At 46.7% G+C, this 13,614-nt stretch overlaps 1 protein-coding gene across 1 annotated transcript in view; it reads left to right on the plus strand.

Annotated features, from left to right (window-relative positions):
* The first annotated feature begins 3,067 nt into the window (after positions 1-3,067).
* LOC125532597 (vacuolar protein sorting-associated protein 60.1-like) overlaps positions 3,068-13,614 on the plus strand; it is a 46,122-nt gene continuing 35,575 nt past the window's right edge. The window contains exons 1-2 of the mRNA XM_087534256.1: positions 3,068-3,141; positions 3,302-3,390. Of these exons, the coding sequence (XP_087390382.1) occupies positions 3,068-3,141; positions 3,302-3,390 (163 nt within the window). The remainder of the gene's footprint in view (positions 3,142-3,301; positions 3,391-13,614) is intronic.

Raw genomic sequence — 13,614 nt, forward strand, 5'->3', positions numbered from 1 at the left:
TTCTTTCCTTTGGCAGCTGCTGCTGGGCTCCGTGTTTCTCTTCTTCAATGTTGCCATGTTTTCCTGTTTTTACTTTTTCCTCATGCTTGTGGAAAAATTACACAGGAACTATTCCTAGAAAGCAATTGAAGGTAGGGATGGAAGGGCGCTCACGGTGCACATCTACTCATATCTTTCCCAATTAATTCTCCTCCGTCTAAAACTTATGCACTGAGTGGACTTGAGTGGACATAACATTAGAGTTTTTATTTTATGGTATCTCCTGTAATTGGTTTCATACTAGTATTTATTGTTTATTTCATCATGTAACTTGTAACTGCTTATGTTATGGCAACTCCGTACATATATTGAAGCAGTTTGTGTTAAGCTATTCTATAGTACTAATGTTTCCCTTTTCGCTTTTCAGTTGCTACATAGTAGAACAAAAGATTAATTGTGGGAAAATTCCATGGTGGAATTCTATCGATGTACGTGTTGATTGCTGTGTAACAGCCAACACGGCAATACTCCTAGGTATGTCGTTTGTAATTTATAAGTAATCAAATGTGTGCGAATTATTACTGTCGTCTCCATACTTTGGTAGATCCTAGTAGTGCATAGAGATGTACAATACAACATAACAGAAACGGCAGTAAACACTTGCACGAATGCGATGAAGATAAAGCACAATAAGTTTCCAAGATGGTGTTGAGGAAGATCCCATTTTGCTGCCTAGTGTTTGCATGTTGTGTATTGGTTGGGGGATGTGATTCCGTGGATACTGTTTGGTGAATATTTAAGAATGTGTCGTCCAGTGTTATGAGGTCTTAGTCAGTCAACACGCAACAGTTGAGTGGAAGATACTTCTGGATGACTATTCTTCCGTGTCTGCCTCTTTTCTTTCCTTAGGCAGCTACTGCTCGGCTGCCTGTTTTTATTCTTCATTATCGCCATCTCTACCTCTTTTTTCTTTCCTCGTGCCTGTGGAAAAATGACACAGGAATTAGAGAACGGATGTCCTGGACACGGCAACATATGGTACTAGACCATCGAAGGTGAGCGTTGCCGCGCCCGCCTATTTTTACAATGGATTGGTAGGAATTCCCATCAATACATTAATGTACGGAACACAAAAGTTATACATAAATTTCGACATGTTTTGCAAAAAAAGTGTTATGAAAATGTAAAAGGCTATAGATTTTGCATACGATGTCGAAAAAAACGTATAATATATCAAAATGTTCAGAACAAAAATCCGGTTCCGATTTCGACTGCCGTATGTCGTTTTGGAAATTTTTAGAATCCTCAAATTCTGAAAGGAAAAAAAGTTATCCTCAAATTTAAGTTTTTTTGAATTTTTTGTCAAACTACTTATTCAAGAAATATTAGTGTTACAAAATAATCATCATTTTTTAGAATAATAGTTTCAAACTCAAACGGTGAAACGTGTGACTTTATGCTCAAGTTCAACTCCTAAGGGTTAATAGGATTGATAGCTTACTATTGTCAGGAAAACAACAAGTGCAGACTTGGAAACTAGGGGGAATAGAACTCGGAAGTTAAGCGTGCTTAAGCTGTAGTAGTAAGAGGATGGGTGACCAGCCGGGAAGTTAGACGATTTGGAATGAGTTGAGTAGTGATGAGGGTGATTAGAGATTAAATTGTCAAATGATTGAGAAATTGGAAATTTGAAAAAAATCATTTTTTAAAAAAAAAATTCCTTTAGTCCTGGACAGCAGCCACGTGGAACTCCAGACAGCAGCCACGTGGAACTCCTTTAGTCCCGGTTCATAAGCCAACCGGGTCTAAAGATAATGAGCATTAGTCCCGTTTGTTTTGTCCCGGTTCCAGAACCGGGACTAAAGGCCCTCTGACATCGACTTGGCCCGTCAAGATCGAAATGTAAAGTACTCCCTCTAAAAAAATTATAAGAGCGCTAAGATCACTAAAGTAGTGTCTAGAGGCTCGTATATTTCTTTATAGAGGGAGTTGAAGTTACGAGATGAAAAAAATTCTAGCACTGTCAGCAATCAATTTCAATAAGTTACCTGTTTAGTTGTCGAACTTTCTTTCTCTTTTACCACAAACTTGGATCAATGATTTTGATTTTTTTTTCTAGATGAATACTGGTCAATCAAATTTATTATCTGAACCAGAATAAATATTTTTTCTTACCAAGGATGCGAACATGAGAAATCCAAACAAGCCGATATTGGAAATCTAGAACTTCAGAGGTGAGACATAGCTTGGGAAGACCGACATTCTGATTTAGGACTATTCACAAAGTAGATACTGTAATTAAATTCCCTTTCAATCAATAAGAAAATTTTGATTTCACAATAAATTGAATGAATCTAGTTTATTTTTTTGAGAAAATGGAGAAAAATCTAGTGTTTTACCATTATCGCTTTTAGCGAGCAACAAGTAGCACTCGCCTGTAGTTCCCGGCTGTGGGCCGGCAAGGGGCGGACACAGCCCAAAAAGAAATACTGTCTTTCCATGCTCCGGCCCGCTGGCCACCGCCGGCAAGTTGCGGCCCCGGCGGTGTCCGCTCGTCGGCAATGGTACCGACCACGTCGGCGAGCTCTGCTATGACAAGCTGGGTGCTCTTCTCCCAGTCTCATTCTCAGTAGGTGCTGCATGGTCGCCGCCTCGTGCTCTCTTGATCTACAACTTCTGGTGATTTATGCCACGGATGAAGGAAAATGTTAATTGTTTGTGTCTTGCTGCTAATTTTGGTCGCTGAGCATCGATTTCAGGGACAGGAAGGGAATTTGGAGGAGGTAGGCGACCGGGGCCATAAAGATCAGCTCCCGCGCACCGCCTGTTCGATGAAATGCCCACAGCATGCTGCAGCCACGTCTTCTTCTCCTCTCTTTGTGGGCGCTCCTTGTAGGTAAAGGTTGTGCACTTATCTGCATAGATTACCTGTTAGCAAGCTCTTAGCTTGCACAACACAGAAGTTGGAATGCTATTGTTGTTCTTAACTTGAGCTGCTCATTATCCTGTATCATTTAATCATTGTAGTCTAGTGCTCTAATCTTTATACTCCCCATGCTCTCCCTACTGGTATGAAGGACAAGGTGGCATGCTGTACAACCAAACTTATAATCTTGACCAAGTTGCTCTCGCACAGGAGGGAATTAAGATGCTCAACAGAATGTATGCTGCCTTAATTTCCTATATATCAAGTTCATCGTTGATCCCGGTTCTGGCTCCCAAGATTAAGTTGAAGTGTCATTCATTTTGCAGATGACTGCAATGAAGGCTGCCAATAAAGAGCTGAAAGGGTTGATGAAGGCTGCGAGGATTGAAGATATAGATTTACAAGGAGCAGATCAAGAAGACCAGGCCCCACGCAGGAGGCTGTCAAGGTGCGCGCCATGAGGATCCTCAAGCAGCGCAAGATGTATGTAGTAATCCGTTCTTCCATAACCTGCCGCTACTAACCCAACCCAACCCCCCTCCTAATTTATTTATTTATCTCTGTCCGACTAGTCTCACAAACCAGACAATTGCTGAGTACTAGCTGCTACTGAACTAATGAGGGCATGTAAATTTCTGGGGTAGAGGTCTAGATGACAAGATGTGTATTAAAAAAAACAATTTGAGGATGTTTTCTTACCTAATAGGACACACCTGAAAAATATACTGAACTAGTTTTATTAAACAGTTTTAGTATGTTTCACATTCTCTTATCTTACTAGTCCATAGCTTCTTCTACTCCGCATCGAGGGGCTCCGTAACAAATCATCATCTGCTGCTAAACAGCGCTGATTTTAAAGGGGATCTCCAAATATGCTCTGTTAATGGAATTGCATGGGTAGTTGTGGGATATCCGCATTTGTTATGATTGCTTTCTTGGCTTAGGGGAAACTAAAAGGGAATATTGCATTTTACAATGGAACAACAGCGCCAATACTTGTCAACTAAAATACATGGTTGGCCAGACAGACTTACTCCTTTCTGGTTGTCCAAATCTTGTTGGTGTGCTTTCATACATATCTAGAACTTTTGTAATGTTTGGAGATTTTCTTATCAGTAAAGGTTATGTTCTTATCTGCTTATTAGTTTACTTGATATAGAAACTAGGATTTGCTTATTTGGAAGGCTAGCAAGTTCTTAACATGGAATTTAATGTAGGCAAGACAGAAGTGGAATGCAATTGTTTATCTATGCACCAGGCTTTATTATAGTGCTCTACTAGTCTTTATCCTTGACATGCTTTCCCTGCAGGTACGAAGTGTCAAACAACATTGTTACGTGCGTGACAAGGAGGCAGCCGCACCAGATCATCTTAGGTAGTTCGTAGAGTTGGTTAGCTAGGATCTATCTTTATCTTCCCTTTGTAATCTTATCTCTACCTAGCTTCCTCTCCAAGATGTAATCTAAACTGTATGCGCTATCAGGGAGGTACGCCCCTGCCTATAAACACGTACGGCGTCCCCTCGAGTTGAGGTACGACGCTTTCCACCATCGCACATGGTAATCAGAGCCCTTCTCTTCCACGTCTAAACCCTAGAATTCCATCCAGTGCAACTATATCGTCTTCCTCTTCCTCCGGTGCCTCCCAGGCTGGTCCCAATGGCCAAGTCACGGAGAGGCTCTCCCACACCAACTACGTCCTCTGGCGCGCGCAGATCATGCCGCAGCTGAGGGGCGCGGGTGTCTTCGGCTACGTCGACGGCACGACACCGGAGCCGGCCAAGATCCTCCACACCAAGGACAAAGATGGGAAGGAATCCTCTGAGCCGAATCCCCTCCACTCTATCTGGGTGCGAGAGGACCAGCAGGTGCTCGGGTACCTGCTGAACAACCTCACCAAGGAGGTGCTCGTGCAGGTGACCGCGATCACCACGGCGCGCGAGCTCTGGGTGGTGATGTCGGGGATGTTTTCCTCGCAGTCGCTCAGTCGCGTAAACAACATCAGAACCTCTCTGGTGAACGCCCTGAAGGGCAACAAGACCGTCGCCACCTACTTCGCCGAGATGCGCGGCTTCGCAGATGAGCTGGCCGCCGCCGGGATACCTCTCCAGGATGATGAACTCATCTCCTACATCCTGCACGGCCTCGACATGGACTGCCAGCCACTCGTCTCCGTCCTCGACGCCCGCATCACCCCGGTATCCCTTGATGAGCTTTTTTCCATGCTTAGCAACTTTGATCAGAGGGTGGCGCAGTACCAGGGATCGGGCGGCTTCAAGTCGTCGGCTAACGTCGCGACGCGTGGGCGCGACGGCAATGCTCGTCACCGTGGTCCCCCTTGCTCCAAGGGCAAGCAAGGGAGCGGCGGCAACAACGGCGGGTCCAACTCCCGCAACGGATGGCCAAACTACACCAACACCAGGGGCCGACGCGGCGGTTCTTCCAGGTCGCGCCCCGACGCGGTGCGCTGCCAAATCTGCGGCAAACCGGGCCATACGGCGAGGGACTGCTGGTACCGGTTTGATGAGGATGAGGCCTCCTTTGAAGATGAAGAAAAAGTTGCTGCTGCTGCTGACGGTTCATATGGCGTCGATACCAATTGGTATCTTGACAGTGGCGCAACGAACCATCTTACCGGCGAACTGGAAAAGGTGACACTCAAGGAGAAGTATCACGGCAAGGACCAGATCCACACCGCAAGTGGTGCAGGTATGAGGATATGTCACATTGGTCATTCAGTTTTTCGTACCCCATGTTGAAAATTTCATCTTAGGAAAATTTTGCATGTCCCTAGCACTGACAAGAACCTTCTATCTGTCCATCGAATCACCCTTGACAATCATGTTTACATTGAATTTCATCCCTTCTTCTTTTTGATCAAGGATCAGGTCACGAGGAAAACTCTCTATCGAGGTAGATGTGTTCGAGGCCTTTACCCGTTGATTCCGGAGCTTCGAAGATACAATAAACAAGCTTGTGGTGCTATCAAGCTTTCGGCCACACGATGGCATGACCATTTAGGGCATGCTTCATTTTCCTTAGTTGACCGTTTACTTAAAAAGAATAAGCTCCCGCTTGTTGGTGAGCGCAATGTTGAAACCATTTGTGATTCTTGTCAGAGAGAAAAAAGTCATCAACTTTCTTATCCTGTTTCCACTAGTGTTTCTACTCAACCATTGCAATTAATTTTTTCCGATGTATGGGGTCCTGCCCCAAGCTCTGTTGGTAGACACACGTACTATGTCAGTTTCATTGATGATTACAGCAAGTTCTCTTGGCTTCACTTTCTTAAAAAGAGGTCAGAAGTTTTCCAAGTCTTTAAAAACTTTCAAGCTCTTGTAGAATGACAGTTTGATCGAAAGATTCTTGCTGTCCAATCCGACTGGGGTGGGAGTACGAAAAACTCAACACCTTCTTCCAAACACTAGGGATTTCCCACCAAGTGTCATGCCCTCACGCTCACCAACAAAATGGGTCCGCGGAACGTAAGCACAGGCACAGTGTTGAGGTTGGCCTTGCTCTCTTGGCCGGAGCCTCTATGCCCTTAAAATTTTGGGACGAAGCATTCCTCACTGCTGTACACATCATAAACATGCTTCCTAGTCGGGTTATCAACAATGAAACTCCCTTAGAAAGGCTTTTCCACACAAAACTGGACTATAAATCTCTTCGTGTTTTTGGATGCGCTTGTTGGCCAAATCTTCGCCCCTACAACACTCGCAAGCTTATGTTTCGTTCCAAACAGTGTGCGTTTCTTGGGTATAGTGCTCAGCATAAAGGAGTTAAATGTCTTGATATCTCCACTGGTCGTGTCTACATAGCTAGAGATGTTGTTTTTGACAAGACAAAATTTCCTTTTGCTGATCTCCACCCTAATGCCGGCCCCTTACTTCGCAAGGAGATTCTTCTCCTACCACCTCATCTCTCCGGTCATGATCAAGGGGGACACGATAACTGTGATGATCATTTGTTGACTAATCCTCTTAACCATATGCATGAGCCTTGTGATGACACATGAGATCATAGTGGCGAAAACAGCGAAGAAAACGGTGCAAACAGCGAAGAAAACAGCCCAACAGTCCATCCATATCATATGTGTCGCGGCGAAGGGAGCAAATCCGCCTCGGGATCTGGCGTGCCAGCAGCAGCAGGTGGATCAGCCTCGGGATTCGGCGCGTCAGCAGCGGCAGGAATATCTGCCCCGGGATCCGGAGCGACAGGCGTGACAGCGTGCGGTGCTGCGACAGCAGCGCCCGCGCCCTTCTCCGCGTCGACCACGCGGCCAGCTGCGGTTGGCAGCAGCGGCTCCACCAGCCCGTGCGAATCAGCAGCTGCCACGTGCCAGGCTACTGCTGGCCCGATCGGCTCGCGCTTCGGGAGCCAGCCGGCTGTCTACAAGCGGCGCGACGCGGTTCGATCGGCTGGCGCGGGACCGGACGTAGCAGGCACTAGCTCCGGTCGGGCGGGATCTTCTGCGCCGGATCCGCCTTTTCCACAACAGCCAGCCGCCACAGAAGATCAGCTAGAAGCGGACCATGTGGAAACTGGTGGCGCAGGCGGATCTGCCTCGGATCAAGCGCAGATTTCACCCCCTGATTCTGCCATGGGATCCTCTGTGGCGCAAAACAATGCAGCCACACAGCAGCGCCGTACACGACTACAATCAAGGGTAATTAAGCCAATTAATTAAAAGCACATAACCAAATATGGTATGATCTGTTCTACAGGTGAACCAGGTGAGCCTACCACACTTGAGGAGGCTCTTGGTGATGAGAAGTGGAGAAAAGCAATGCATGAGGAGTATGTGGCACTACAGAGAAATAAAACGTGGCATTTGGTTCCTCCAAAACAAGGTAAAAATCTTATTGACTGCAAGTGGGTCTTTAGGATCAAAAGGAAGTCTGATGGAACAGTTGATCGTTTGTGACGCCCCGAGACCGATGTGCCAGTTGTCGTCCAGTTATTCGCCGTCGTTGCCATGTCATTCGCTTGCGTGTTGCTTCTTGTCATGTCATCATGTGCATTGCATCATCATGTTTTCAAAACTTGCATGCGTCCCGGCATCCTCTTTCTCTCCGTTGTCCGTTCTGAGCCCAGACACACTTGCACGCGCCCGCGGCACGTCTGAAATATTATTTTATAAGTGGCCTAAAATGTTCTCGGAATGGGTTGAAAGTTGGCGTGTGGTCTTATTATAGTGTAGATAGACCGCCTGTCAAGTTTCACTGCATTCGGAGTTCGTTTGTTAGCCCAACCGTTAAACTATAGCGGCATTATAGCCGGTCTTTTCGTCGGACATTTTCGGTCTTCGGAAACAGATGCCGGGCTCTCTCTCTCTCTTCTCCCCCTCGCAGTCTCGCCACGGCCCACCTAGTCCATCCTCTTTCCCCTCTTCGCTTCCGGAGTTGTCCGATGCGATCGCACGGCCCGAAACCCTCTCTTCTCAGTGCATCAAACCCCCCTCGCGCGCGCGTCCGTAAAGCTGTCCCGGACCCAACCCGAGCAGTCGTCACCGTTGTGTCCGGATCATCCCCAAACGTCTACAAAACATCACCGTTTTCTTATTTGGACTTCCTAGTGTTTTATTCTCAACCGCTCGATTTTAATTGGAGGGACGGATTAGCCCCTAAACTTCCCTCTTTTCCATATATATAGTCCACTCCTAGACTATTTTGGACAAACCCTAAAATCTAGGGACCTTGTCCCATCCATCCCATCCGCACGCCGCCGCCACTCTCCTTGTTATCAGCGTCGAACCAACCAGCCGCCCTCCTCGTTTTCCCCCGATCCAATCCAATCCATCTCCTCCTTCCTCTGCCCGCTCGATCTTCCCCACCCCGCGCCCGAATCAGGGGAGAGGAGCTCCTTGCCGCCTCCCACCTCGTGCCCGAGCCCCTTACTCCCGCAGCAGCAGCAGAGCCCCAATCGCTGGGTTTGTCCATCTCCCGTATCACCCATGGCGCCCGAGGTGCACCTCGACCCCGTCGTCGACCCAGCCGCTGCCGGCGAGCAGCAGCAACCAGCAGGCCATCCTCGCCACCCGGATCCACTCCACCACCTCGGCGTTTGCACGCCTCCCGCTCAGCGCCTGCACCTCGCCATCTTGCTGCTGCCCGCACCATCGAAGGTCCGCCGGACCCGCGACTAGGTCACTGCCGAGCCTCCTCGCGACCAAGAACGGAACCCCGGTGACCTCCCGTGCTCGGATCTGGCCGCCCCGACGCCTCCGCTCGCGGATCCGGCGAGCCCCACTCGTATCACGCCGCCACCGCTCCTCCCTGCCTTCGTCAGCGCCACCGTCAACCTCCCTGCTCGTGCGGGAGCACGAGGACGACGAGCACGCCTCGCTCGCCTGGGCCAGCCGGCCTCGTTGGCCCAACCACAGCCCAGCGCCTCCCCAGCCCACTGCGCAGCTGGCCCAGCGCACCAGCCTCTGCACCAAGCAGGCCTCAGCCCACTAGGTGAGGCCAACCCCAGTGCCTAGCCGCCCCTGTTGCGGTCCAGCTCTTGTTTTTTTTTCAGTTCGGCGAATTTATCTATTTTTCCAGAGACAACAGTTTTTGCAGAAAACCCCTTCATGATCATGCATATTGTAACTCACAAACGATGCATCATATTAAAATAAACTTAATATGAAAAATGCTTAGAATTGCATCTAGTTTCATAATATGTCATTTTCACCCATGTTTAAAATGTTTAATTTGCTGTATGTTTAAATTTGCTCCTATGCCATGCTAAAATGATTTATTTCATAACTAAGTAACCGTAACTCGGATTTTAATAAACTTTATATGTAAGTGGGGTGGAAAAATGCCTAGTTTAATATGGTGGCTTCACTTTGCATGCTTAACAACTCTAAAATATTGTTTAGGGCAGAACAATACCAAACTTTAAAATATGCATATGAGGAGTTTCCGGAAATTGTTGTTCGTTGTTTCCGGCCTCATTTAACCTTGACTAGATAGGTAGTTTTCATTCGCTTCATCTCTTGCCATGCTAACAACATTTAATCTTGTTGGATACATAAACGAGATCGAACTAAATAAGTCACGTGGTGTTTCGTCAATATGCAACGGAGTTGCATATTGTGCTCCACTTAATTTGTAGGGTTGCTTGTGCATTTTGCCATGCGATGCTTCATTAAACCGGACATGCATCATACTTGTTTGCGCATCATGCCATGATTATGTGATGGTTGTTTACTATGTTGTTTGCTTATTTCCGGTGTTGCTTCTTCGGGTTGGTTCCGATAACGTCGTGTTTGTGAGGAACCGTTCGACTACGTCTGTTTGTCTTCTTCATGGACTCGTTCTTCTTCCTTGCGGGATTTCAGGCAAGATGACCATACCCTTGAAATCACTTCTATCTTTGCTTGCTAGATGCTCGCTCTTTTGCTATGCCTATGCTGCGATACCTACCACTTGCTTATCATGCCACCCATATTGTTGAACCAAGCCCCTAACCCACCTTGTCCCAGCAAACCGTTGTTTGGCTATGTTACCGCTTTGCTCAGCCCCTCTTATAGCGTTGTTAGTTGCAGGTGAAGTTTGAAGTTTTGTTCCTTGTTGGAACATGGAGATGTTGTTCCTTGTTGGAACATGTTTACTTGTTGGGATATCACAATATATCTTATTTAATTAATGCATCTATATACTTGGTAAAGGGTGGAAGGCTCGGCCGTATGCCTGGTGTTTTGTTCCACTCTTGCCGCCCTAGTTTCCGTCATATCGGTGTTATGTTCCCGGATTTTGCGTTCCTCACGCGGTTGGGTTATAATGGGAACCCCTTGACAGTTCGCTTTGAATAAAACTCCTCCAGCAAGGCCCAACCTTGGTTTTACCATTCGCCACCTAGCCTTTTTTCCCTTGGGAGTCGCGCATCCCAAGGGTCATCTTATTTTAAACCCCCCCCCCCCCCCGGGCCAGTGCTTGTCTAAGGTTGGTCCAAACTAGAGCCCCTTGTAGCGCCACCTCGGGGAAACTCGAGGGCTGGTTTTAGTTGTACGGATTGCTTATCCGGTGTTGCCCTGAGAACGAGATATGTGCAGCTCCTATCGGGATGTCGGCGCATCGGGTGGTCTTGCTGGACTTGTTTTACCACTATCGAGGATGTCTTGTTGTACCGAGATACTGAGTCTGATCGGAATTTCTTGGGAGGAGGTCTGTTCCTTCGTTGACCGTGAGAGCTTGTGATGGGCTAAGTTGGGACACCCCCTGCAGGGATTTGAACTTTCGAAAGCCGTGCCCGCGGTTATGGGCAGATGGGAATTTGTTAATGTCTGGTTGTAGAAAACCTGAACTTGACCTTAATTAAAATGCATCAACCGCGTGTGTAACCGTGATGGTCTCTTCTCGGCGGAGTCCGGGAAGTGAACACGGTGTTGGAGTTATGCTTGACGTAGGTTGTCTAGGATCACTTCTTGATCATACTTTTATCGACCGTGCTTTGCCTTCTCTTCTCGCTCTCTTTTGCGTATGTTAGCCACCATATATGCTAGTCGCTTGCTATAGCTCCACCTCATACTTTTACCTTACCCATAAGCTTAAATAGTCTTGATCGCGAGGGTGCGAGATTGCTGAGTCCCCGTGGCTCACAGATTCTTCCAAAACCAGTTTGCAGGTGCCGATGAGTCCGCGCAGATGACGCAACCCAGCTCAGGAGGAGCTTGTTGAAGATCTTGTCCTTTGTGTTGTTTCGTTCTAGTTGATCAGTAGTGGAGCCCAGTTGGGGTCGATCGGGGACCTTGTCGCATTTGGGGTAGTCTTCTTTTATCTTGGTTCCGTAGTCGGACCTTGATTGTATCTGGATGATGTAATGCTTTATTCATGTAATTGTGTGAAGTGGCGATTGTAAGCCAACTATGTATCTCTTTCCCTTATGTATTACATGGGTTGTGTGAAGATTACCTCACTTGCGACATCGCTTTCAATGCGGTTATGCCTCTAAGTCGTGCTTCAACACGTGGGAGATATAGCCGCATCGAGGGCGTTACAAGTTGGTAATCAGAGCCTTCCCCGACCTTAGGAGCCCCCACTGCTTGATCGTTTTTAGCAGCCACTGTTGAGTCTAGAAAAATGTTTTGAGTCATTTAGGAATTATATATCGGAGAGCTTAGGGATTTTTTTTACTTCCCAGTCTCCTCATCGCTCTGGTAAGGCATCCTGACGTAGAGTTTTGACTCTTCTCTTCTCAAATTTCACTAAAAAAAATTTAGGATCACGCGGGTATCTTGGAATCGTTCCGATGGTTTTATGACGAGAACATTGTCTTGGTGCCTCCTGTCAGGGGTTTTGTGGAAGTGTCCCGGGGAGTTGAGCTCCGAGGTGTTGTCGTCATAATTTTATCGTTGCACTTCTGGAATACCTGAGTTTAGTACGCCGACATCAAAAATCTCTTTTATGCAGTTCGTTGGTGAGATAACCTCGACGCCACCCAGTACTGGGGCGGGAGTTCGGGAGTATTGCCATAACTTGTATAACGGATGCTTTTCGAAGGTTGAGGTAGACGATTTCCGAAGGTTTCTCGGTTATGTGTTGAAGGATGGATACAGTTGGATGTAGGATTTGCTAGATTTGGGTGAGATATTATGCTTCCCCTGTATCCCCAACACCTGATTGCATAACCGGAAAGGTTCGGGAGTTTTATAAGTGGGAATTCTAGTAGCTCTTAGGATATCTTTCCAACAGATGTATGATATGAAATTGGGGTTCGACGTCTAGTGGTCCGCCTATTCACGGTCGATTTTACAGTGGTCTCGTTGTGTCTTAAAGAGTCCTTGGCTATGCCGACTCGGGGACGCTTCGTGTGTCATGTGCACTGCCTTGTACATGATGGTGCTGTACGATCGAGCCCGTGTAGGCCCCATCACGAAAACTTCGGACGAAATCTCTATCATATGTTTGTTCCGGCTTATTCTGCAAGTCAATCCTTTTGTTTTGTTTTGAGTTGTGGTATTCGGGTTGCTTCGAAGTCAAGTGTTGATTCCATACCTTTCCCAAATGGTGTTCTCATACTCCGATGTGAATACTAATCCTTCTTGATAATCGAGATTGTCATGTCAATCCTTTTTCACTGGTGTGTTTCTCTTCAAGTGGATCCGATCACTTCAACATTCGCAAGATCAAGTATTAGTTCTTCTCAATGGTGTTTGTTTCATCCGTCTCCAAGTTGCCTTTGTTTTTTCACGCCCACCCACCCTTTTTCCTCAAGGACTCGGATTTCTTAATCAAGTATCCTTTTATTCATGTGAAGTCTCTCCATTCTTTTCCATCAATATTCTTACCCGGTGGCTTCCATGAATATGTTCTACTAGTTCGTCACTCTTCACTCGTTTTCTTCTCCGGTGGATTCCATTCAAGTCTTGTTGTTGATCATATCCCTTTCCTCGTTTTCAATGTTTTCTCATGCCGGTGCAATTCTTAATCATTCACCTCTCGCTATTCAATTGTTCCGGACTGCCAAAGATATCTCGAAGATTCGTGTTTCCACTCTGCAGTCGTTCAAGATCTTTTGAGGATGTTATCTCATTCAAGCCATTTAATTCAACCGGTACTTTCTCTCTTTTGAATTGTTCTACGGTGTTTCTTTTGAGTGGGCCCTAACCCACAGGTCTTTTTCCAGGATCTTACCTGACTCTTCTATTTATTTTCCCGGAGCTATCCTCAAATTTCTTTTCTAAGTTTGACATAAGAATGATTTATCTTCAGTCAA

Source organism: Triticum urartu, chromosome 1A (genome assembly GCF_056163025.1).
Source record: "Triticum urartu cultivar PI428250 chromosome 1A, HENAU_Tu73, whole genome shotgun sequence".
In the NCBI taxonomy this organism is placed as follows: Eukaryota; Viridiplantae; Streptophyta; class Magnoliopsida; order Poales; family Poaceae; genus Triticum; species Triticum urartu.